This window comes from Staurois parvus, unplaced genomic scaffold, assembly GCF_062004578.1.
Source record: "Staurois parvus isolate SC_StPar_1 unplaced genomic scaffold, SC_StPar_1.0 ptg000527l, whole genome shotgun sequence".
Taxonomy (NCBI): domain Eukaryota; kingdom Metazoa; phylum Chordata; class Amphibia; order Anura; family Ranidae; genus Staurois; species Staurois parvus.
This window is the reverse complement of record NW_028318323.1, coordinates 1,186,525-1,213,260: the sequence shown is the minus strand read 5'-3', so window position 1 is coordinate 1,213,260 and position 26,736 is coordinate 1,186,525. Positions and strand designations below refer to the sequence as shown.

Sequence of the window (26,736 nt, the reverse complement as noted above, 5' to 3'; positions counted from 1 at the left end):
TGGAGGTGCCTTCATAATAGCATTAGACTGATGTCAGCTTCACCTTGTTATGTTTATCCCAAAGTGTAATATTGGTTTTATTTTTCTTGAGGGGATGGGCCCTATTTCTGGAGTGTATAAAAACCTGTGTTTTATGTTCAATAAAGAGTTCCTGTTTGTCATCTAAGCTAGTCTTGTCTGGTCTTGGGTGCAATGCCCAGCTATAATACCTTCATCCTGTGTCCCAGTGGTTCTGGAATCACCCAGTCAGGGAGACAGGTGTTCCATCACAGGTAACACACAAAACACAGCACAAGAACCTTGAGAGTATGTATGGTGCCCTAATAAGCAACGCAGATGATGGTGCTGATGTCTTTATAAATTACTTGGCTGTAAGTGCAAATTATGGACTAATTGTATGGTTTGGTATATGATTTCAACTTCAGTAACATGGCAGACATAGATTGCAGTGAAATAATTATGCTGCTCCTGTCCCCTTGTGCAATTCTTACTATTTATTGAAAGCTCTGGTCTCCCTTTCCAAGATTTGACAAAGAGGCAAGACCTCAAAGCATATCATTTTGGACACCGTGTATGCATACTGGCTCTATGGACTCTGGTAATATTGCCACCTGAGGACTTCCTGTTAGCAGTAATGTATTTCTGGTCCAAGGGAGCAGCTTTAGCGTCCCCACTGGTTCTTACCTTCCAGGGAGCACAGATCTTGCCACATTATACCCGCTGGCCGGGTTGTTTGTGAGAGAGTCTGCCTCAGACAAGACTCCCACTGTGGTTTAGATATGCTTTTCATTCACTGCACACCATGGAAACCAGTGTAAGCACCATTTATGATTGCTGTTTTTATTTGGATTCCATACATTCACTGCGGACTTTGATTTTAACCTCTTATTAACTCAATAAAGTGTCCATTGGATTTTAAAATAGATTGGCATCCGGGCACATTAATTGTACCCCACCATAAAAGTATTTATTGCTTGGGGACGTAGTTAAACATTATGTGCGGCATTGCAATTGGTCCACAATTAACACTTACAGCCAAATAATTTATAAAAACATCAGCGCCATCCTCTGGGCTGTTTGTTAGGACACCATATATATTCTCAAGGTCTTTGCACTGTGTTTTGCATGTTACATTAATGCATCAGTACTTGCAAAAGAAGTGGGCAGTGGGCAAATTCCATACCTCCTACTGAGACAATTATCAGCTGTGGAATCTTCTCACTGCCAATCACAAGGCAGAGGGACTTGATGGGGTAATCGTCTTCAGAAATAGCAATAAAGAGAATACTTAGACATGACTTACTGCAAAGTTAAAAGGAGATGTTCTTCTGGTGACTCAGGATGCCTCAAATCAGTTGTGGATCATATCAGTCAGGGTCTAACAGTCTCACGTAGAGCATTATACGTGGACACCTTTATGTGTATATAATCAAAGAACTTTTGAGGGTACATCCACAATTTGTGGTACAGTATGGAATTGCCCTTTGAAAATTCTCTGCGAGACTATTGGATGCACCCAGCACTGGCACACACCCTCCTCTTTATTCTTTGAGCCACTCTTTCCATAATCTTGAGTTGGGCCAAGCCAAGTGTCAAAGAGGTCAAAATATACAAATCCATCTCGCAGCGAATTCACAAAAATGCCTGCTATCACACCACAACCTAAAAATGTCTCAAGGCAGATCATTTCCTCTACATCACTTCCTCTTTAACCTCTTCTCCCTAGAAAACAACACGTTTAACAAGCTTTCTTGATGTTTTTTCAATGCTTCAAAAACACAACAAAAATGCATCAAAACACATTATAAAAGTAATTGGTGTGTTAATAAACATTGCTTCATTCTCCATGCTTACCACTTGTGTCCTAACAAAGAAAGGAAATTCTTTGTGATCCCTAAAGTTACTCTGATATTTCCTGGATCAACATTCTCTAATTTCTATTATGTCTTACATATATTCTTGTGGATTTTGAAAGACATCCAGACCTTGTTTGGAGTTATCTAGAATCAGTTTCTGTGGAATACTATTTAACATTTCCATAACTGTTACTGTAAAGAATTTTCAGTATGTAGATGTTATAACCTTTTTATTCCAGAGTGTTTCCTTCTCATTCAAATACAGCAGCAAGTTGCAGCGCTTGAGTATAAAATAAAGGGAATTACCATATAAATAGCAGAATTAAAAAGAAATAACATTCATTTTATGACATGCACCTGATCCAACGTTCATAACTTAATGTAAACAATGGTCAGGTAAATAATAAAAATTCATTACACTAATCAAAGTGCCTTTAGTGATAGGGTTGTTAGAGTCATAGGTTCTGGGGATATACCCAAGTGACAAGCAAATCCGTGACTTCCGTGATAGGAGAATAGCTGTAAAATGCACTAACCAGATAGCTCAAGTAAACGCGCGTTGGAGTATAATGACCTACTCCTGGTCACAGCCAAATGGTCCTCAGCGTAAAGCCCTCAGGAACACCAGTGCACCACTCTTGCCGTCTCCTACCACCAGGGGGAGTGCGCCTCTTTACAGTATCACGAAATAGCCTTATATCCTCTATCCACATTCCCTTTGATAATGTGCCATTGCCACGAAACGCGTTAGGGATAAGGACACCTCTCATACCGCATATGATCCACTTGGTTCATGCATCTGACTGTCGGCCATCTTTTTGGATTCTGTGAATCAGCTTTTTTGGACATTACCATGTAAGTGTGCTACTTGCTTTTACTCTTTGAATAAAAATACTACACTATCAAGATTTCTTTCTTTTGGGTCTTTTTGCCGAGTCCCTGAGATGATCTCCTGATATGAAAGCACACCTATCCTGGCGATAGAGGATATAAGGCTATTTCGTGACCCCAAGTCAGTTCCCCCCTAGTGTCAGAATGTCCGCCGCAGTCCCGCAGTCCTGCCATAAGTCGCTGATTGCCGCCATAAGTCACTGATCGCCGCCATTATTAGTATAAAAAAAATTTAAAATCCCAGTATCTTTCCCGCCATTTGTAAACACTATAACTTTCATGTAAACCAATTATTTTACACGTATTGGGTTTTTTTTTTAGCAAAGACATGTCGCAGAATACATTTTGGCAGAAATTTATGACTAAATTTGATTTTTAAATTTTTTTTTACTAGACATGTTTTATAGAAAAAAGTCCAAAATATTGTTTTTTTTCCTCAAAATTGTCAGCTTTTTTTTATAGCGCAAAAAATAAAAAAAACGCACAGGTGATCAAATACCACCGTGGGAAAAAAAGGATGTAAATTTAATTTATGTACCATATTGCATGACCGCGCAATTGTCCGTTAAACTAGCGCAGCGCTGTATAGCAAAAAAATGGCTGAAATTGCAGTATCTATACCATAGTTTTTAGACGCTATAACTTTCACACAAAGAAATCAATATACACTTATTGGGATTTTTTTTTTACCAAAAACATGTAGCAGAATACATTTTGGCCTAAATTTATAACCAACTTTGAGTTTACTATATATATTTTATAGCTGAAAGTAAAGAATATTGTTTTTCTTCACAATTTTTGGTGTTTTTTTGTTTATAGCTTGAAAAATAAAAAGTGCACAGGTGATCAAATACCACCAAAAGAAAGCTCTATTTGTGTGAAAATAAGGACGTAAATTTCATTTGGTTGTAGCATTGCATGACAGCGCAATTATCAGTTGAATTAGTGCAGCACTGAGTAGCAAAAAGAGGCCTGGTCATTAAGGGGGGCAAATCCTCAGGTGGGCAAGTGGCTAAACCTAATATAGGTTACTAAACCTATAGAGGTGTTACTAAAGAATCCTGTCTCTTGCATTATTATTTCATACTGTTGAAATATGTCTGAACCCAGTGTGTCAGAGGTTTCGGGAGGCTTGCATGGTCAGGGAAACCATTGGAGACAAGCATTACCCTGCAGGGTTAGTGCTACATCTGGGGGCTTGTTCGACATATCTCCCAAGGTTAGCCCTAGCAAGCAGAGTCATGAGCCAAGAGGTGATGAAATGATGGATTCAAACGCTGCGGTTGAGTGGGGCCAAAAGCAAGGCAGCCATCTGGACCTGTGTACGGTGGTTGAAATACCAGGTATTGAATGGACTGAGAGGGAAGTCCACCAGCTGGTGAAGAATCTGGTGCCAGACCAGGGGGGGTCAACTTATTGACATGAGGATTTGCTATGAACTGCACTCGTGTATTACTGGATTGGAAGGTAGTTATATACCTGCTTGTTTCCAAAAAACCAGCATAAATCTGGCAGAACGGGTTGAGGCCCGGGTGATCCCATTGCTTCCCACTGGTGAATCATTGGGAATCACCCAAAAGCAAGAGTGGAAAATGGGGTGTCGATCCCCCCAATTGGGTTTCCCCCTGCCTCATTCTACACAGACATGAGCAAGCTAGTTATTACAAGTTGGATTTCTATTACACGTTCTCATAGCTATAAATGCTGCTGAAGTGCTTCTTAGTCTGAAAACAGAAGGTTTTATGAAGCACCAATACATCCAGATGACTCGAGTTTTCAAAGCTACAAAACAAACCACTGCAAAGGCCTGAATCTCTAGCTTCCTTAAGCTATTGGAAGGTAATCCAGACTCCACTGGACATTTCCCAATGAAACACTAATGGCTAAACTACTTAGATACTACGCCTCAGCTCAAAAAAATGTGGGACCTATGGATTTCTAAATACTTACCAAGCAATTTTGACCAGAAATTGCTAGATCTTTAGGCTTCTAGGATTTTACTGGCTATCTAGAATCTGATGCACAACCTTGAGTAGTTTCCCTAACCGTGTTCTTCCCCCTCTTTCTATCCTTTGACCCTCCACTGACCCCCCTGACACCTATGGGGAAGAAATCGGCGGCCTCCCGCGCCTCCAGCGCTCGATTGCCGGGTCGGGCCGGCGATGCGGCCTACTCACCTGCAGAAACCCCGGCCTTGATTTTGGCCGCTTCCCCACCGCTACCTTTGGGCGGCCCGGACACCCCGTCGGACCTGGAGAGCCTGCCTGACATCCCTGAAGACCTTCCACAGCCCCCCTTGCGGGACGCAGATCTCCTGGCCAGGTTTAAGACCATGCTTCAGCAGGAGCTGCACACCGCCACCTCAAGACTAGCAACTCCTCTCACCAAGGAAATTCGCGAATTGGGAAGCCGCACCAATGTTCTTGAAGATAAGATGGACGTCGCGGCTATGGAGATCGAAAATCATGAACGGGACCTTTCAGATCTGAGAAGAGAGCTTGACGGCTCTCTTGTGTCTGGAAGACTTTGAGAATAGGTCCCGTCGGGGTAATCTTCGCCTGCGTGGCCTGCCCGAAGCCATCGTTGACCTCACATCCACTGCTACCGCGCTTTTTCAAGAGTTGGATCCGGCGATACCGATAGATAGTCTGGAGTTCGATTGCATTCATCGGGCCCTGGGTCCGAGGAGGTCTGAGGGTCTTCCCAGGGACATCATAATTAAATTCACCTATTACCGTACAAAGGATTCAATCCTTCGCTCTGCGCGAGACAAGCAGGATCTTTGCTTTCAAGGTCATCCGTACCAGCTGTTCGCGGATCTGGCACCATCCACCATACAGAAACATCAACAGATGAAAACCTTCACGTCAATCCTCTTGAACCGTCACATCAAGTACCAATGGGGCTTTCCATTTAAGCTTACGTTCGCGTACCAAGGTTGGAGCCATGTTGTCCACAATCCGGAAGAGGCCAAGTCGGCCCTGGAGGCGCTACACCTTCTGCCCTCACGGAATACCTCTGACAGCCCGGTGCGGCCCTCTGGTTCACATCCTTCATCTCAGCTGGGGCGTATATGGGAGAGAGTTGGCAGCCGTAAACGCTCCCTCCCTAGTACCTCCCTCCATTGTCCGGATCCTCCCGCTCCGATCAAGGTTGAGTACGGTTGAATGGATGGCTTGATCCCCTGCTGTGATTCTACGCATTTCTGATGGGGCGGAGACCTTGACTGGCCCTTGTTTGGCAAACTTTTTGTATGTTTTGTATGTTGCTTGTTTTTAGTTTTACCATTTGAAATATTCTTCTATGCCAGGGGTGGGCAACTGTGGCCCTCCAGCAGTTGGTAAACTACAAGTCCCATCATGCCTCTGCCTTTGGGAGTCATGCTTGTAACTGTCAGTTTTGCAATGCCTCATGGGACTTGTAGTTCTACAACACTTGGAGGGCCACAGTTACCCACCCCTGTTCTATGCAATACTGGTCTGTACTGGTGGTGATCCTCGGCTCCTCGCAGTCCAGCTTTGAGCTGACATTTTTTTTTTTTTTTGGGGTAGGCGATATGTTTGTAAGCTTTGTGTCCTATCCCCCTGTTTTTTTTTTTTTGTTTTGTTTTGTTTCCGCTAATTTTACTGGTATACCTGGATTTTTTTTTGCGGATCCCCGGCTCCCGCCAGCTCCTTGTTTTTATTGTTTTTTTTGGGGGGGAGAAGGGGGGGTTATTGTGCCTTTTAATATATACCGGGGGTCTTCCTGGCTCGTGGTCCTATGCGTTATATGGTTGGTGCCGGCTTCTGATCGAACGGGGCCAAGACCCGGGAATGACTCATCTCTATTATGCTGATATGTCTGTGTACCTGTTTACATTTTCTTTATATATTATGATGTCATATTAAGCATTTCTTTAGGTCATGTACTTGACATTGTCTTTTTGCCTGTTCTGTCCCCCCCCCCTTTTTTTCTTTCTTTCCTCCCTTCCCTTCCCCTTTTTTCTTTCCTTTTCTTTCCCCTTCCCCCTTTCTTCCCCTCCCCATGTTCTTTTTGTATTATGCTGTTTATGACGCACCAATGTGCCCAGTGGTAGAGCTACCCCCTATCTGTGTCCTTGCGGTTGGGACGCAATTTCCACTGATTGTGGTTTCGTTACACTACCTTAGAGTGTACATTTTCTTCTTCTGTCTCTTGTTTCTTGTCTGTTTTTTTTTCTCCTTTCTCATTGATCCGGGGCAGCCCAGGGTAAGGTTTCATTTGAGGACTGGACTGTTATTCTTAGCGTATTTTGGCAGCTGAATTCCCTTGACTCAGTATGGCTTTAAAACCTTTGAAGATTTTTTCTCAAAATATCCATGGTTTTAATTCTCTGACCAAGCGTTCTAAAGTGTTCCATCATCTTAAGTCCCAAGACGTGGATGTAGTCTGTCTGCAGAAGACAAGGTTTTCTCAATCCTCTGGCCGCGCTAACTCTCTCACCATTATCCAACCTTTTTCTCTGCTTCAGCCCTTGAGAAGCATAGGGGCGTGGTGATTGCTTTTAGACGCAATCTGCTGTTTACTTGCAACCTGGAAATAGCTGATCTCACCAGCAGGTATTTGCTCCTCCTGGGTACCCTTTGGGACCAGGAGGTGACCCTGGTGGGTTATTACATGCCAAATAGATTTCAACACAAATTTCTTTCTCACTTGTTGAAGGTGATTTTGCACCATCAACGTGGTATTCTCTTATTGCTGGGCGATTTGAATGTTGCTCTTAATTCCTCTGTCGATCGCCGTTACCCGACTGAAGGGACCCCTAGCCACGACCTTTCTCAGGAATCTAAATTGCGTGATATGCTGCAAGCTTATGGTTTGGCAGATGTCTGGCGGCAAATTCATCCTATGTTGCAGTAATACACTTTTTATTTGGCTCCACACCTGAGCTTTTGTAGAATAGATCACGTCTTCATTTCCTTCCAGCATTTATCTTTAATTCAAAAGATTGTCATCTCGACCTCGCCCTGGTCTGATCATGACTCGTTTTTTTCACTGTGTCTTTCTGGTATGGCTCGGTCCTCTTTTCTGTGGAGACTCAATGAATCCCTGCTCACCAATCAGGCTTCTTGCTCCCAGGTTCTTTTGCACATTCAATCCAATTTTGACGGACAATGTGGATTCTGTATCCTCGGCCGTCTCTGTGTGGGAGGCTCACAAAGCAACCATTAGGGATCACTTGATTCAGATTGCCTCTTCCAGGAAACAGTCCAGAGAGAAGAGGATGTTGGAATTGACCTCGCGATTGGCCGTGGTACACGCTACCTGAAAAGCCTGCCCGACTATGGCCAATAGGAAAGCTCGAGATGTGGTGAGTGCTGAACTTGATCTTCTTTCCACTACACGGGCTGAGAAGGCCTTGCGTTGGGCCGGACATAGGTTTTATACATGCGCCAATAAACCGGGGCCAATGTTAGCTAAGAAAATTAATTCGCTAGGTCGCACACATAAATCTGTTCAACTCCAAGTAAGGGGAGGTGGCCGTACCTCGGACCCTGTGAAGATTACACATAGATTTGCGGATTTTTTGTCCTCTCTTTACCAGAAATCAAACACCTTTGTCGCGGAACATGCTGATAGTTTTTTCGCTGAGCTGCGCCTACCCTCCTTATCTGTTGCAGCCCGGGATGCCCTTAATGCAAATATCTCCGAATCTGAACTCTACCAAGCCATCAAATCTTTGAAGGCCTCCAAGGCTCCAGGCCCAGATGGGTTTTCTGGGCTCTACTATAAAAAATTTGCCGCCGTTCTGGTTCCTCACTTGGCGGCCTTTTTCATTTCCTTGAAGCATGGTTCCCGGCTTTCTTTGGAGTCTCTTCAGGCGCATATTACTATGATCCCTAAGCAGGCTGAAGATGCCTTTGAACCACAAGCTTTCAGACCAATCTCGCTGCTAAATGTGGACTTGAAGATTCTGGGAAAGGCTAGGAGCATTAATAAGTATCTACTCTCACTTATCGATCGAGATCAGGTTGGCTTCATTCCGGGGAGACAAGCTGCTGATAACATCCGTAAAGTCATCCATCTCATTCATATCTTACATCGCCGCAGGATACCGGGGTTTCTTTTATCCCTGGACATTTATAAAGTGTTTGATTTGCTTTCTTGGGAGTATTTGACATATACGCTGTCTAGATGGAGGTTTGGTGATGCATGTCTGGCTTGGATCTCAGCTTTATATTCATCTCCCTCGGCCTCTGTCAAATATGCAGGTTTTTTTTCCTCATCTGTCCCTATTTTTCAGGGGCACGAGACCGGGATGCCCACTATCACCTGCTCTTTTTGTTCTCACTCTCGAACCTCTAGCTGCAGCTATTCGAAATCACCCGGATATTTCTGGTGTCCCCTATGCCAGCACTCAATACCAGGCCAACTTTTATGTGGATGATGCTCTTTTGGTTTTTACCAATCCTCTCATCACTCTCCCCAATCTCCAGGTCATATTGGACTGTTTTTCGACTATATCTGGCCTTCGCATCAATTTATCTAAAACCACGGCATTGAATATTGCTCCCTGCTGACCTGGTTGAACGGTTGCAGACACAATTTCCCTACTGTTGGGCACCCATTCCCTGGCTTATCTTGGCGTTACACTTACTACCTCCTACTCTGCCTTATTTTCGACTAATTATGACCCCTTATTGGGCTCTGTTACTTCCCTGCTTCATTCTTGGCAGTTTCCTTCTTTATCATGGATTGGCCGAATACATGCTGTCAAGATGACTATCTTGCCGAAGATCCTGTACTTTTTTCGCACTCTCCCTATTCAGGTCCCTGCGTTTTTTCTTCATCTACTGCAAAGCCGGATTCTCCACTTTATATGGGCTCATAAACGTCCCAGAGTGCCTAGAGCCACTCTGTATACTCATAGATTACAGGGAGGTTTGGGAGTTCCACATGTTTCTAGATACTATTTGGCGGCTCAGATTTCCCAGTTGTCTATGCTTTGTGCCCCGACAGATACAGTTGCAAGAAAAAGTATGTGAACCCCTTGGGATTATGTGGAGTTTTGCATGAATTGGGCATAAAATGTGCTCTGAACGTCATCTAAGTCACAACAATAGAAGAACACAGTCTGCTGAACATAATACTACACAAACATTAGATGTTGCCAGGGTTTAATTGCACATAACATGTAAACATTCACTTCCAGATTACCAAAATTCTTTCATACTGTACACGCTGAACCCCCTTAATCCACATCCATTCCTTAAGTACCCCACAGGGGAGTACCCTCACTTAGATATTGAGGATTACAAGTGCTTAGGAGTAGGAATACAGGACTGACTTTGTTGAGTCTGCCACAGGTTCAGCGGAAACTTTAGGTTTCTCTCAAGCTACTAGTGTTCCCTTGCTCCAAAGCAAAGTGCAACACCAACATCACTCTGCCCCAATAACTTCAGCTCTCTTACAAGTATATTGCATTCAGCTTGTTTGAACCTCTGGCCTATTCCAGAGGTTGTTGCCACTTCTGGAATTAGAGGGGGCTATCAACCCTGAGAGCTCTTCTTCTTCACCTGCCCCCAGTAATAATTTTGCTTAGACAATAGATTTGCCTGATACACTCACTGTGACACAAACCGACGGGGATACAGACTTTGTGCCAGAAACGCCACACCATTTCTCTTCTACACTGTTTAAGGAAGTTTTTTCCTTACCTTCTCACCATATGCTGGCTACTGTGGATTCAATGATTGAGACATTATGTGCTAGTCTCTGGATTGATACTCCTAGTGCTACACAGCCCCATATATTCAAAAATACCTTCTGTAGAAGGTCCCTTCCCATTTTGGATCAGGCAAGTGTGGCCTTATACAATGATTGGCCAACTTGTATCCTGTTCAACAAACAATTGTCCATCCTCACTTTGAACCCTTTCTTGCACTTAATACTGTCTCTACCATCCCTATTGAAGGTGTCCTTCCATTAAAGACTCAGTGGACAAGTGTTTGGAGACTCTTCTAAAGGCCTCGTTTGCACTAGCAGACCTTGTCCTAGAGCAGGCCGCTATCACCTTAGCAATTGCCCAAACTATGGCTAACCGGACTGGAGAAATCCATGATGAACTTTCTTCTGAGACAGACAAACCAAATCTTTAGTCAAAGTTGCAACTTTTCTATCAACCCTAATTCCATGTGTAGATTCCACAGAAAACCTGATGTGTTTACTTTCGGATGTCTTTACGTTCGGTGCATATGCATGTATCATATAGCTTAAGGTCTGGGCACCTGATCCAGTATGTGAAAGATGCCTTTTGGCAAATCCCTCAATGAATACACTGAGGACCTACTGGTGGGAGAGGGTTCAGACCCTGCTATCCAAGGTCTTGCCTCTGCATTATGTATCTCCTACTGTGCATTTTTCATTCATGCATCCCTCTCAGATGCAATCATCATCTATTGTGGGTCCTACTGGCCACGGAAAACATTCCCTCTTTAAGCCCTTCAGAACTGCTAAAAAGCCTTTCTCATGCTAACAGGTTGCCCCTTCTTATGGATGCAACGGGGTAGTCAGTGGAAACTTACCCTAACTTTAAAAAAAAATGTAAAAAAATATCTTCTCTCTCTTTACATTTTCCAGAAGTACAATTAGTCTATGTTGCTGTCTTCTCCTTACCTTTCTAGTTCTTTGTTTCTACTCACTTAGGAAAAGAACAAGATTCCTTAATCCCATTCTAATTTACAATAGATGTTTTTCTCCTTTTGCCACTGTGGAAAATATTTCAGAGCTTATCAACCCCTACGAAGGGAAATTTATGCTTCCACAAAATGCCCCCTGATACTTGTCTAATCTATAGCCATCTGTCTAATCTGTAATTAGTATATAACCCCAAATAATCCTGCGCTTACCAAAAAATCTGTGCAAAAGGGTATAAATTACATAAAAAAAATGTATTAAACTGCAATAAATATTTTAAATAAAATGTTGCCGCTAGCGACTGTCATTTGTTTCCACATCAAAAAATACCCAATACCAAAAAAGTGCTGTGCAACCCAATAATGCCTATAAATGTGCACCAAAATTGCCTACACCAAATATGTGTACAGAAATAGAATAAAAATACCTCATATTTCAGTGATAAAACAAATATTGAAACCAAACAAAATATATTTAATAAATGATGTAATAAAATCCTTACAGAAAACTGCAGAATATTTCTTCACGTACTTCAAACTGTGTCAGCAGTGTAATGTCCACACATACTGTACATAATAGAACACATGCTCCCAATATCCGCATGCTACTCCTCCACGCATTTCCATTTATTGACCAACTTTTAAGTTAGGTCAAATACAGCCTTTCCAATAGCATGGGTTATAATCTTTCTCTCCTCACGATCTCCTATTAGCAGCTCAATGGTTCACATAAAAGCTAATATGGTATGGGAGAAATAAAAGATCTCTCATAGTGTAGTAGCCCCAAGGATGGCAATTTATTAGCATATAAGAAGAATACTCACAATCCCTCATTCTATATATACCTTGACCTGGCCATACTTGTGGCATTTCATTTACAACCCCTCACCAATCTCTCAACATTTTGCACTTGTTGTGCAACCTTCGACTACACTTTTCCTTGTCACCAGCTGGGACTTCTAGATCACCTCATGGCCAACCTGAGCTATCCTTGTAAATGGAGGGATTCCCTTCTGGGGGACCCTCATAAGATCCAATTCCCCTTTTTCTCTGTGCCCATCAGCAGCAGTAACCTTCCTTGCACTTGGGGACAGGACAGCCTGGAAGCTGGTATTCTCCTTACCGCCAAGATGGATCTTATTTTCTCTTGAAACTTCCTTCATTTTTCTTCAATGTCTTACTGGCTGGCAAAACACTTTGCCATTAAGCCTCTTAGGGAATGAGGGTCAAGAACAATATCTACAGTATAGCTTAAGGCATGTCTTCATTCAAATTTATATCTCATCTCAAATATACCTGGTCTAGGATCCTATGATCAAGTGTCCGCTGCTGTATTATAACACCAACAGGTGTCTTAACAATCTCTACACATATATATAGTGCTATATATTCAAGAAAACCATATAGCACATTCATAAAATGTTCATATTAAAGTGTCTATGCCTAATAAAAAATACCTTGTGCTCAAAAAACAAAGTGGTCAGTGCTGTGCTGCTTCCATGTCTCTATTTAGTTCATCTCTATTTCACGATTTAAATATGTTTTAGACCTGTTTTATTCCTGTCTGTTTGAAGTAGAGATTTTAAAGGAGCTTAAAAGGATAAATTCACATGTTACGCATTCCACTGTTTTTTAGGATGGAACATGTACCAGCTCCTACATCCTCTTCCTCCCTCCCTGTGTCAGTGGGTGGGGGGTCTTCTCCCCATACCCGCTGTCTCAATTTGAAAATAATGTGGCCATGTGGAATTCTGCCCACATGGCCACGTCATTCATTCACAGTTTCCTGGTAGCTCTGATAGTCCATTTATTCTTCCTGCTCTCAGGTAACTTGTTTCCCCTAACTTGCCTGGGAAGTGACACATCTGCCTACTTCTGACATTGAAACTGACATTTTAAAAAAAATGCATTTTAAGCTGTTGATAAATGATAGTCCCTGATGCTTCCTTCTGGTTGTAAAAAAAAAAAAAAAACAGCTGAGCATGAGAATTACCTTCATCCATACCAGACCTTTATCTTGGATGAGGGTCTGGTATACAGTAGATGTTAACACGGATACCCCACATAAAAGTAAAGGCATGGGGTAATTTTATGGGGAGTCTCACACCAAAAAAGCATGAAAAAAAGGGTGCACTCCCTTATATCCATGCCAAACCTTTATCCATGCATGCAGCTGCAGGCCAGGAAAGGAGGAATGAGTGTGCACCAACAATGAGTGTGCATCTAGAAGCAAATAGTGTTATCCTTTGTGTCCATGCACACTATTTTAGTGTACAGGTGTTTTTGTAAGCGTCAGTGTTTAGAAGCAGAAAAACACCTCCTTTGTTTGTGTTTTTTGGGAGCGATTTGCCAAAAGGAAAAATGCTGAACACTCCTAAACTCTGGAATACACTACTATCTGCTGCTAAGAACTGGTTTCCGCAGTTTTCTTTTTCTAACTGGGCGACTGCCAGTGTCCTTAACAGTCACTGAGTTCGCTGGCAAGCCGGCTGCTGCATCCTTACCAACAGATGACTCGTCAGCTGTCAGTTGGGTTCCCTGGTGTAAACAAAAGAATTGTCAGCAATTACCTGAGAAAAAAAACAGTTTGGGGGTCCCCCCTAATCCATATCAGACCCTTAGGTCTGGTATGGATTTTGAGAGGAACCCCATGCCAAAATTAACAAAAAAAAACCCAAAAAATTGTGCAAGGGTCCCCCCCAAAGAAAGGGGAGGATGAGCATGCGCGCCCCTCTTCCTGAACCATACCAGGCCACATGCCTTCATCATGGGGGGTGATTTGGTGTAGGGGGTTCCCCCAAAGCACCTTGTCCCCATGTTGATGGGGACAAGGGCCTTTTCCCCGCAACCCTGGAGGGTTCCCCCTATATGAATAAGTATGGGGTACCCCTACTCATTTACCAAACAAATTCAAAAATAAATAAAAACACAGAGGCAGTTTTTGACAAGGCCTTTATTAAAATCCCCCCAAAAAACATAAAAACATGTCCCTCAAAGTAAATCCAGTGTCAATCAAGACAAACGCTGCCACTGCCCACCCCCCCAAAAAAAAAAATGTGCTTTGCACCCGATGCTGGCTTCTGTTATCTTATAGCTCTGCTGTCTGCTACTAAATATACTAAGGGGTGGGGCCACCCTATGCTGTCACCAAGTTACCCACCCCGCCCCTTGCAATGTCATTGACCCAGTATGCACAGCAGAGCAATACAAAGCAGCTTGTCTCCCTAGTAAAACACACACAGCACATAATGAAAAAAACACAACACAGCACACAGTTAACCCTTTGATTGCCCAAGATTTTAACCCCTTCCTGCCTAATGTCATTAGTACAGTGTCAGTGCTTTTTATTAGCACTGATCACTGTATTAGTGTCACTAGGGATATCAGCGGCAGTTAGTCAGTTCCCCCCCAGTGTCAGAATGCCTGCCATAGTCCCGCCACTAATCTAAAGAAAAAAAATCCAAGAAATGTATACTGCCGTTTGTAGCTTTCTATAACTTTCTCTTAAACCAATTAATTTACATGTATTGGGATTTTTGTTAGCAAAGACATGTAGCAAAATATATTTTGGCCTAAATTTATGACGAAATCTGATTTCTTAATCTTTTTACTGGATATGTTTTATAGCAAAAAGTCAAAAATATTGGGTTTTTTTTTTCAAAATTGTCAGGTGTTTTTGTTTACAGCGCAAAAAATAACGCAGAGGCGATCAAATACCACCAAAAGAAAGCTCTATTTGTGGGGAAAAAAAGGACATACATTTAATTTGGGTGCAGCGTCGCAATTGTCAAAGTAATGCAGCGCCGGTTCGCAATAAATGGCCTGGTCAGGAAAGGGGGCAAATCCTCTGGAGGGCAAGTGGTTAATAAAGGACTTGTCAAAAACTGTCCCTTTGTTTTTATTTATTTTTGACACTTTTTTTTATGTACCCCATACCCATTCTCATGAGGGGCAGGATCTGGGGGCCCCTTGTGAAAGGGGGCTTTCAGATTTCGATAAGCCCCTGCCCGCAAACCTCCACAACCATTGCCCAGGGTTGTGAGGGATAGGCCCTTGTTCCCATCCATCAACATGGGGACAAGCACTGCCCCCATTTTGAGGACATGTGGCCTGGTATGTTTCAGGTGGGGGGGGGGCGCTCGCTAGTTCTCCTTCCTTGGCCTGTCAAGCTGCATGCTTGGATAAGAGTCTGGTATGGGTTTTGGGGGTCACCCATGCCTCTTTTTTTTTTTTTATTAGACTTGGGGTTCCCCTCAAAATCTATACCAGACCTAAGGGTCTGGAATGGATTTGGGGGAGACTACACTCCATTTTTTTTTGGTGTGGGGCTCCTCTTAAAATCCCCACCAGACCCAAAAGGCCTGGTGTGGACTGAGGGACCCCCACACTATTTTTTCTCTCAAGTAATAATTGCTGGCAATTCTTTTGTTTATATTCAGATGTCTGCTGGAACCCTGCTGACAGCTGTTGAGGACGCGGACGGCTGACTTGCCGACCCTCTCTTGGCACAAAAACAGAAAAGCACCGGAAAAATGCTAATATTGAACATTTTTTTAGCCAGTGTTTTTCTGTTGTTTTTTTCAGCTTATAGTGTGCATGGAGCCTGCATGCAGTTTCATACAGTTAAATGCATGAGCTTTTCCACATGAAAACAAACAAATGTAAATAGGTCCTGCATTAGCATTGCAAGTATTAGACATTTCTATCTTTTCTGTAACATTTGCTTAGAACAAATAAAAAATATATATAAATACCATTTTTCTTTTTTTTCACTCTTAAAATGGGCAAAATGCCTTACCATATCTTAGAAATAAAAAAATGTCCTATTTATGAAATACTTTGTACAAAAGTAACTTTCATAAAATAAGAAATCAGTTTAATCAGCGGTGTGGGAAACCTGCGTTCCTTGCACGTTTCCAGCACTGCATTCAAATTTAACTGGTGTGCGATCTGCTGCAGGTGTCAATGTATTCAAAACAACACCTCAAAAACAGATCGCAAATGTAGTGTGTTTGCCTGCACTGGATTTCATGGTACCATGTCACCCAGTTGCAGTGGATTTTTAAAAAGCAGTACATGCAATACTTTTGGTAAGACCAAGTGCAATTTCAGCCTATTCAAATGACTAGGCTAAAAATCGCACTGCACTGAATCACACAGGAATTGCACAGGAACGAAAACTGTATTTCTGTACGATTTAGTGTACAGTAAGGTATGAACTCAATAAGCAGAATGAATATAATATACACTTCAGAAATATTCTTTAATACAAGACTATCTATTCAAGAAGCATTCCATATAAAAATACGTACAGGTCTACCTGGGAATCCAAGCTCTCCTTTATTTCCTTGTTGTCCTACTGGACCCTATTTGAAAAATGATAAAGGTACATTTTAAATGCAGTAATTTATTTTTACGCACGTTTCATGAACTACAGCTAACAGATTTTTCCAGCCAATTGCATAATAGTAACAGAATTCAGGAAGATGTTAAGAGTTTTAAAGTAAATATAAACCTTAACTGGATGACATCTACAGGATGACTGGGTAACAAACAATTGCCATGTAAATTTTTTTTTTATTATAAAATACTCTTTTTACTTTTCTTTTCCATCTTTCTGTGCGACTAATGCAGGTCATACATGGGTCAAATTCTGAACAAATTTTCTTTAAAAAATCATAACGAAGAATTTTCTTTCAAATTTTGCACCATTAGTGGGCCGCATCATTGGCCAATTTTAGTGCAACCATCGAATTTGAGTGATTGGGCATGTTGGAAATTTTTTGAAAGACTAAAGAATTTCTAATCAATGATGGGAGAAACGTGTGAGAAATATAACTGAAAAAAAAAAAGTGCATGAGCTGTGACCTGGAAAGAAAAGAAGATTCCCAGCCATGAAAATTCTTATTTGTAGCAACATGATGTGAAATTGAAGGCTGGGTTGGTCAAATTTCGAAATCAATGGTGACACCATCAGATTACAAAACCCATGAAATTTCTTATTTTCTAAAGAAAATGTATTCATAATTCAACCAATGTATGGCATGCATTAGTGTTGCTGGTCTGTTCTGACTTCTTTCAGCGGCTTCCTATATACACTTGCTCCAGTGCAGCTGCACATCATTGCTCTGGACTTGGTCTGCCACCTGTCACTTGGACAGTCCAGGTTTCAAACTGCCTGAAACCCAGAAACATTATTCAGCCCGGACTGTGGCTCCTCAGCAGAGTTGATGGCTGCAGTTGTAACCCAAGTCTGTTACACTTCTCTCACACTGCCCAGAGCCAATACTGACAGTTTCTCCCCCACCCACCAAAAGTGAGAGGAGAGAGAGTTTGATCTGCTCTTCCTCTTTTACTCAGGGCCGGACCTAGCCTGCTTAATGTGGGGGTGCAGTAAAAATTGTCAGGCGGGAAAGGATGGGAGGTCAGCAAGGCAGTGTACAGGGAGTCAGCAGGGCAGAGGACAGTGATTAGTATTAAGTGACGCAGAGTTCAAACGTCAGTAGTAGATAAGGCAGAGTTCAGAGGTCAGTAGTAAGTGACAGAGGACAGATTTTGCCTAACAATGGGTGGAGCTTAAAGGGGAATAATTAAACAGAATCTGTGCCTAGTCGCTGTATACACTGCACACATATAGCACAGATCTTGTACCCACAAAATACGCCTACTTACTATATCAGAAGTGACAGTCTCATAAATACACATGAACCTCAGAATGAAACGATCATTTTTAAAAATGTAAACATTTCTATCACATATGTTTTTCTGCACACTAAAAATGATCACATTGGCCCTGATTTACTATTGTGCCTGGGCACATTTCCGTGGGCGAACGTCTAATTTTTACGAGCAAGCGTCTACTTTTACCCCGCTAAGAGATTTACTATTGAGCAGCATCAACAAGTAGACGCCCAATCGAATTTACTAACCAGACACACACCAGGAATCAGACTCACAAAGTAGACTTGGTAAGAGGTATGTCTAACACCATGAAAAATCACTGCAGAAACATGTTCACTTTGAAATTTGCTTTGCCAAATATCAGGACTTCACTTTAAACAATATCTACCATTTAAAAAAAAAATTAAAACGTGTTAAAAAGTTTTTTTTTTTAAGCAAGATGACACAGTGAAAAACTAGACGCTCGTGCAGTTTATTTGGCTGATACAAATGCGCATGTGCAGAACACATTTTAGACGTCCTCTGCAGGCGCTTGCTTTTTAGCCACTGCTCAATAGTAAATCTGTGTGGAGTCCTCTGACAGCCGGCACTCGGTCGCGTCTACCGTGTTTAACTAAGCACTAGGCATATCTTTATGTATTCTAATTTGATTTCCTTAGTTCTAGTGATTCTATTTTTGTTTCTTATCCTTTATAATTATTTCTGTAATTATTTTACTTATTTCGAAGGTCTAGATAATATTTATTTTGACAGCTGAATGTAAAAATAAAGGTCCTCAAAAAAAAAAAACCAGCGTGGGTCCCCCCTCTCATCCATACCAAGCCCTTCAGGTCTGGTATGGATATTAAGGGGGAACTCCACGCCGAAATTTAAAAAAAAAAAACAGCATGGAGAACCGCCCCCAATATCCATACCAGACCCTTATCTGAGCATGCAGCCCGGCAGGTCAGAAAAGGGGGGGACAAGCAAGCGCCCCCCCTGAACCATACCAGGCCACATGCCCTCAACATGGGGGGGTGCTTTGGGGCAGGGGGGGCTCCCCCCCCAAAGCACCTTGTCCCCATGTTGATGGGGACAAGGGCCTCTTCCCCACAACCCTGGCCGGTGGTTGTGGGGGTCTGCGGGTGGGGGGCTTATCAGAATCTGGAAGCCCCCAGATCCCGGCCCCCCCTACATGAATGAGTCTGCGGTACATGGTCCCGCTACTCATTCACAAAAAAACAAAGTGTTGTTTAAAAAAACAGAGTACAGGGTCTTTGACAAGTCCTTTAATAAAACAATGTCCCCCAAAGTAGATCCAACGTCAATCATGGCGGCGGCGATCCGAAAAAAGAAAAAAAAAGTTCCGAGTGACCCATGTGACATCGTTGGGGTAGGATCACATGCTTGATGTCCCTGGCTGACCCCGCCCCTTACCTATTTAAGAGCTGTCAGCGAGCGACTCACCGCATAAGGCTAGAAAGCCTCGTCAAGTGCGGAACGGGTTTTCGTTTTTTTTCTTTATTCCAGTCACTGGCGCATGACACCGTGATTGACGTTGGATCTACTTCGGGGGACATTGTTTTAATAAAGGACTTGTCAAAGACCCTGTACTGTGTTTTTTTACACTACACTTTTGCTTTTTTTGTGAATGAGTAACGGGACCATGTACTGCATACTCATTCACATGGGGGGGGCCGGGATCTGGGGGCCCCCTTGTTAAAGGGGGCTTCCAGATTCTGATAAGCCCCCTGCCCGCAGACCCCCACAACCACCGGCCAGGGTTGTGGGGAAGAGGCCCTTGTCACCATCAACATGGGGACAAGGTGCTTTGGGGGGGAGCCCCCCTGCCCCAAAGCACCCCCCCATGTTGAGGGCATGTGGCCTGGTATGGTTCAGGAGGGGGGGGCGCTTGCTCGTCCCCCCCCTTTCCTGACCTGCTGGGCTGCATGCTCGGTTAAGGGTCTGGTAGGGATATTGGGGGGTCTCCACGCTGGTTTTTTTTTTCATTTTCGGCATGGAGTTACCCCTTAACATCCTTACCAGACCCGAAGGGCTTGGTATGGATGGGAGGGGGGACCCCACGCTGTTTTTTAAATTATTTATTTAATTCACGGAAATTATTTAAAATTCAGCTGTCAGTGGGAAACCCCGATGACAGCTGAAACATTCCTTCTGTCCCTGCAGAGAGCTCCGCTATTATATTTGACATTAAAAAGTATAGAGACTGCAACATTGTATCTATTTGTATCCATTTCGGATATAGATGTTTTTACTCGGATACATATAGATACAATGTTGCAACCTTTATACTTTTTAATGTCAAATATAATAGCGCAGCTCTCTGCAGGGACAGAAGTAATTACTATTTAATTGCTATTATATTTGCCGGCCGTAGACGGGGCGAAAATCGGACAATTTTTTTTACCATTGGTGGTAACGTCGGCCGATTGAACAACCGATTTTTTGTTTTTTTTAAAAATGGCCAGTTTTCACCCCATCTATGGCCTGCATTTTTCTTTTTCTTATTCTTCTTTTTCATTTTCTTCTTTTTTTTGCAGGTCATGGCTCATGCGCAGATTTTTTATCTGTAAAAAGATCAGTCCGATCTGCAAAATCGGCCGAATTTTATCCAAATTTACCGATAAAAAAAGTGGCAAAATCTCAAAAAATGGCTGACCAATTAACCCACTAACGGCCCGAAAATCAGCCGATTTTTTTTCCAGCCGATTTTAGACCCATCTAAAGCAGGCCATAGATGGGTCTAAAATCGGCCGATTTTTCTGCCGAAAAAAATATCAAACGATTTTCGGGCCGTTAGTGGGTTAATTAGTTGGCCATTTTTTCGGTATTTTGGCCCTTTTTTTATCAGTAAATTTGAGAAAAAAATTTTCCAACTTTACTGATAAACAAAATGTGCCAAAATTCCAAAAAAACGGCCAATCAATTATCCCACTAACGGAAGAGGCCCTTGTCCCCATTAACATGGGGACAAGGTGCTTTGGGGGGAGCCCCTCCTGCCCAAAGCACCCCCCCATGTTGAGGGCATGCGGCCTGGTATGGTTCAGGAGGGGGGGGCGCTCGCTCGCCCCCCCCCCTTTCCTGACCTGCCCGGCTGCATGCTTGGATAAGGGGGGAACCCCAAGCTGTTTTTTATTTAATTTCGGTGTGGAGTTACCCCTTAATATCCATACCAGACACGAAGGGCTTGGTGTGGATGGGAGGGGGGACCCCATGCCATTTTTTTTTTTTACATTTTGGTGTGGAGTTACCCCTTAAGATACATACCAGAGCCGAAGGGCTTGGTGTGGATGGGAGGGGGGACCCCATGCCGTTTTTTATTTATTATGGTGCTGGTTTTTAAATGTAATTTTCCCTTTTTTTTTCTTCACTATAGCTCAGAAATTCACCTGTCACTTCTCCCAGCTAAAAGAGAAAGTTTTCTTGGAATTTATATCCCTAAAGGAAACAATGTTTACTTTGAGTTTATTAAAAGATACAAAGTTTTCTGTAACTTCGGGGAAAGTGACTTCTAAGCTTGTGAACTATAGTGAAGAAAAAAAAAGGCTGGCATTTGCATTTGAAAATCAGTGCCGACATACACTTTGTATTGCGAAAAAAATTATTAACAATTGTGTAAACCGAGGCATTATTTTCAATGGATTTTCATTCGTAAACCGAAAATTACGTTAACCGAGGCGTTGGTAAACTGAGGTACGCCTGTATTAGTATTGCAATCCTTTGTATTGGGATACATAGAACCAACATACATCTGATTTGGCAACATAGCACAACATTTGTGTCACATTTGAGATATCTGGCTAGTTACACTGACCTTGCCCAGGGACTTAGGGTTGATTCACACCACAGAAATACAGGCAGGATTAGTGTTCAACAGCTCTATGGATTAGTGGTTAGCACTACTGCCTCACAACGCTAGGGTTGTTGGTTTGGATCCCAATAACAGCAATGAATTTGATCTTCCTGTGACTACCCTAACATACATGTGCTGGTAGCAGCATCTTTGCTTTCTTTTTTAAATGATCCCTAGAATGTGAATTAGAATGAGGCCTTGTCTGAGGCCTTTAAAGTAGCACCTTATGTGAATGTCAAAGGATGGGATGAGATAAGGGCCTGGACTAATGATTGATTGGATAATGCTGGTTTGCACTCCACCTCCTTTTCGGAAAGTTTGTCAAACCATAAGAGTGAGCGAGAGAAAGAAAAGGATTAAAAAAAAAAAAATAAAATAATGGCATGGAGTCCCCCCCCCCCAAATCCATAACAGACCCTTATCTGAGCATGCAGATACCGCATGCCTTCAAAGATTTATTTCCTTTGTTGAATTGCCTGCTTGGTTCACACTACATGTGATTTATAATTGTGCTTTTTGTTGGCAATTTCACCGTGTTTTCTGTAGATTTACCAATGAGTTATTGCGTTTTCAATTGTGTTTTGCATTGCGATTTCTATTGTAGTCTATATGTGAAATCGCTACAAAATGCTGAAATTGTACTGCAGCAAATCGCTTACGTTAGGACACTCACATCCACATTCATTAGATCGGATATCAGGTACAATTTCAATTCCCAAATCGCACCTGAATTCGTGCACCCTGGATGCGACTTGACATGCGATTTGCATGGCATGCGACTTGCAAATCGTATGCCAAGTCGCACCCTATTGTCTGCTATTAGAGCAGTCACATGGGTGCGTTTCCGACACTGATTTCTAAAGTAGTACATGTACTACTTTTGTGACGATTTGCATAGATATCTGTGTCAGATTTCTTGCAAATCGAAAGGAAATCAGCATCTTCACTGTACGTTGCACAATTTCTAAATCGGCTTTGATGTGACCGCGGTGTAAGTATTTTTAAGTTTGATTTCCTGATTGTTTTTCCGATTTATGGAAAATGCCGCATACTAGCAAAAGTGAATTGACATTTTCAGTATTGCATGCGAGATGTGGTCATGTGACTGCCTTAACTCATGCGATAATCTGAAGTGAATTGTGCCCATAGGGCCAAGAAATATTGCCAATAGGTTTCCCTTTCACATCCCTGTTCAATGTTCTGTTGTATGCTGCACAGGTACACTTCACTGTGGCTTTCTTTCTTACTCTGATTTGTGGGGCCTGTATACCAAGGGTTAACGCAGGTGGGAAGAGAATTAAATAGGTGCAAACACTTTCTCTGACCAAATGAATGACAGTGGTGGGTGTGGCCTACCTTATATAAAGAGATGCAGTAGTGGCTGATTTTTGGCCTTGTACAGGCACATTATTTCTGCAAGTCCTTGTCTGTGGTGGTTTGGGGAGGAAGAGATATTGTGGTGAATTGCCCCTGGCCACACTCACGCTGTGTTTTGATGTGGGCTGTAAATGTTTTGCATGTTCTTCCTTCTAAGGTGTGTTTGGGTGTTATTGTACAATGATTGTGTGTTTTTTATCTTTGCATTGTAATCCTAACACATGTTCATTGCTCTGCTCTTCCAAGTTTGCTTTATTTAGAATGAAATGCAGTTTTCAGACAAACATGGTGAGAAATGTATGTGTGAGGGATTTGGGGAGGTGGGAGGTGTTTTTATTTTGGCACGTATGTATTTTTATATTGATATTTCGATCTGCAGCTTGTTTTGTGAATAAGCCAAGTGATTCATATTAAACGTTTGTTTCCTGCTGTAACCTGTGAAAGCACAGTTCATTATAAGTATAATCTTTTAGATTGTAAGCTCTTATGAGCAGGACCGTTCTATTTTAGAAACCTCAATCCTGCTTTTTTTTTTTTTTTTCCCACACCAAGATATTGAATGTGGCTTTTTGTTGCTGTCCAAATAAATGTGGAATGTGTATTTGATCAATAAACATTTGTACTATGTATTTTTTGGGGGGGATTATTTCTTGTTCTAGCTGAATGTTGCACAGTGGCTAAATGGTTAGCACTTCCACCTGGCAGTACTAGGGTTGTTGGTTCAAATCCCAGCCACAGCACCTCCTGCCTGGAGTTTGCATGTTCTCCCTGTGCCCGTGTTTCCTCCGGGTACTCTGGTTTCCTCCTACACTCTAGAGACATGCTGGTAGGTTAATTGGATCCTGTCAAAATTGGCCCTAGTATATGTATGAATGTAAGTTAGGGCTCTTAGTACGCCCCTTGAGGGTTAGGGACTGATGTGAATGTACGACATCTATATGTAAAGCGCTGCGTAAATTGACAGCGCTATATAAGTATCTGAAATGTACTAGCACCCCTAACACTTATTTTTGCTAGCTATATAATATGCCCAAATCTTCCTTGTTAGAGCACACATATGCAAGTATGTCCAAAATAACAAACCAAAAGCCCCCTATTGCACCACAAGACCATATTATGTACCAATGAATAGGTCGTGTTCAATGTGCAGCTAGCTATTCTTTTTCTACAATCCTCTTAACAGTAATAAATTGGGCCCCCAATTTATGTTGACTTTGGGCCTTTACTGGCAAATATATATTCGCCAATGTCATATACACAGTAGAGCTGCAAGCATACATTCACCAATGCCAAATCCACAATAGAACTGCAAACATATATTTGTGAATGTTATATACACAATGGAGCCGCATGTAAAATTGCTATGGTGCACAAATAAACGCCAAGATGGCTGTTGGAGGAGGTGCTAGAGCAGCTGTCATACCGGAAATACGTCATGATGTTGGCGGAAGGATGTTTGCACACACCCGGAAGTGGAAGTGGGGAGTGTGAGTGGATGGGAGTGTAGTTAGGAGAGTTTAGTGGTAATTTGCAAGTCTATTTTTTAGTTGTGTGAATTGTTCTTTTGTGGAATTCCAAAACACATCTGGACATGGCGAGATCGCTGTTCTCCACCAAGGAGCTGATCCTCATTTGCTGGGGAAACATTACTAATAATTGTTGTATTTTCAGTTGAAAACATGTCCAGTTCCTAGATCCATTGAGGTACATAGCAGAGGTTCAAGGTTCTTCCTAACTATACAGGTGGCACAGACACAAGCATACACCCAGGGCCACTGTTAGATATCATGGAGCCCTGTACAGCATACCTGACAGCTGCCCACCGCCAGAGAAAATATCCAAATTATATTTATGGTAAAAATACACTAAAAACATTATTAATGGACATAATCCCAACCATATTCCTGTGAAATCTAAATGATAAAACTGTACTGAGTTCATAAATAAAGCTGTGTGTGTAATTGAGGTTTTGGGGCTCATGGGTGCTGTGGCCTATAGAGTGGGAATCAGTGGTTTGTTTTTGTGGCTATCGCCGTTTGCAGGCAACCTATGTTACACTATGGAATTGCTGCAGGTCATCATTTGACAAGCATATGGGTGCAGGTGTATAGCCCTGAACACAGACAGTGAGCATTCAAGGTCACTTCCCCACGCCTTCACACCTGTCAGATTAAAACCTGTGTTCATACAGCTGCTGTGTCCCCATAGTGTAACAGGTGCTCTAGCCACATAAACAACCCACTCATTCATGCTGTACAGGCCAGAGGACCTGTGTGAATGGGGCATTTTTTACTTTTTTTTTTTCCTCAGCTCGTTAATTTCAATGGGCTGCCTAATGTGCAGTAATGTAATGTCCAGTGCATTTTAGATGCATTTTGGACACGTTGCATTGCATTTTTGTATCCCTTCCAGTTAGTTTTTTCTACTTTCTTTTTATTCAATTTAATTAGGGACATGTGCGTTTTAGTACACTCAAGGACGTTTCAGTGTGTTCCAGTACAGTTCTGTGCAGAAACAATGCAGCGTGGTCAACTTTGTTTACAGCACCTGCAATGCACTGAAAATGCAAGCGCTGATGTGAACTATAACATTGACAACCATATAACCTTCTTTTTGTGTGTTTGTGATGCCAAAAAAGCAACTGAAACACATGTAATGTGAACTGGCTCTAATGATTATTAGAGGTAAGGGAACAGGACTGACCAGGAATTGTGAATTCAATCAGACTAGTGGTGATTTACAATCAGCAATCGTATAATAATGTGAGATCTGAACTGTAGCTGATAGAAAATGAGACACATTTGCTTGATCAGTAAATAGATAGTTAAAAAGAGTGGGGCAGTGATCCATAGATTTGCATATGGGACAGGTGATGATGGGGTGGAGGAGGGGGCCAAGTTGTATAAGGAGACAGATTTGAAAGAAGATAAAAAAGTTACAATGAAATATACACAGCATGAAACTTGCACATTTCCAACTTGTCATAAGAACAGGATGCAGGTAACATTCATCCACTTTCTAGTCATTAGGCAAAATCATAATTGATTGATCAATATTCCTGGCGCTAACACGACCCAGAAAATAGATCTCCATTTTTTGAACATTCATAAATGTCAAGGAGCTTATAATCTAAGGGCAGAAACTCAGCCGTGTACTAGGCACAATGACCCTAACAGCATGTCTTTTGAGTGTTGGCAGAAACACATCCATACAGGGAAAGCATAAAAACTGGGATTAGAACCCATGACCCAAGTGCTGTAAGTTCTGAGCTCTAACCACTAAGCCACTGTGGGAGACACAGTTTGAGCTACAATGTAGAATAGTTACATTGTTTAAAAATGATAAAGCGAGCGCTGGTAAAATTACATAGACTTCTAAAATGGTATTACACAAGATAAATATAACCACGAACAGTAGTGCA

At 42.2% G+C, this 26,736-nt stretch overlaps 1 protein-coding gene across 3 annotated transcripts in view; it reads right to left on the bottom strand.

The window, feature by feature from the left end:
* Positions 1 to 26,736, bottom strand: part of COL15A1 (collagen type XV alpha 1 chain) — a 1,471,644-nt gene that overhangs the window by 482,489 nt on the left and 962,419 nt on the right. For all 3 annotated transcript variants that reach the window (XM_089690361.1, XM_089690362.1, XM_089690363.1), the window contains one exon: positions 16,717 to 16,770. In XM_089690361.1, coding sequence (XP_089546487.1) covers positions 16,717 to 16,770 — 54 coding nt within the window. The remainder of the gene's footprint in view (positions 1 to 16,716; positions 16,771 to 26,736) is intronic.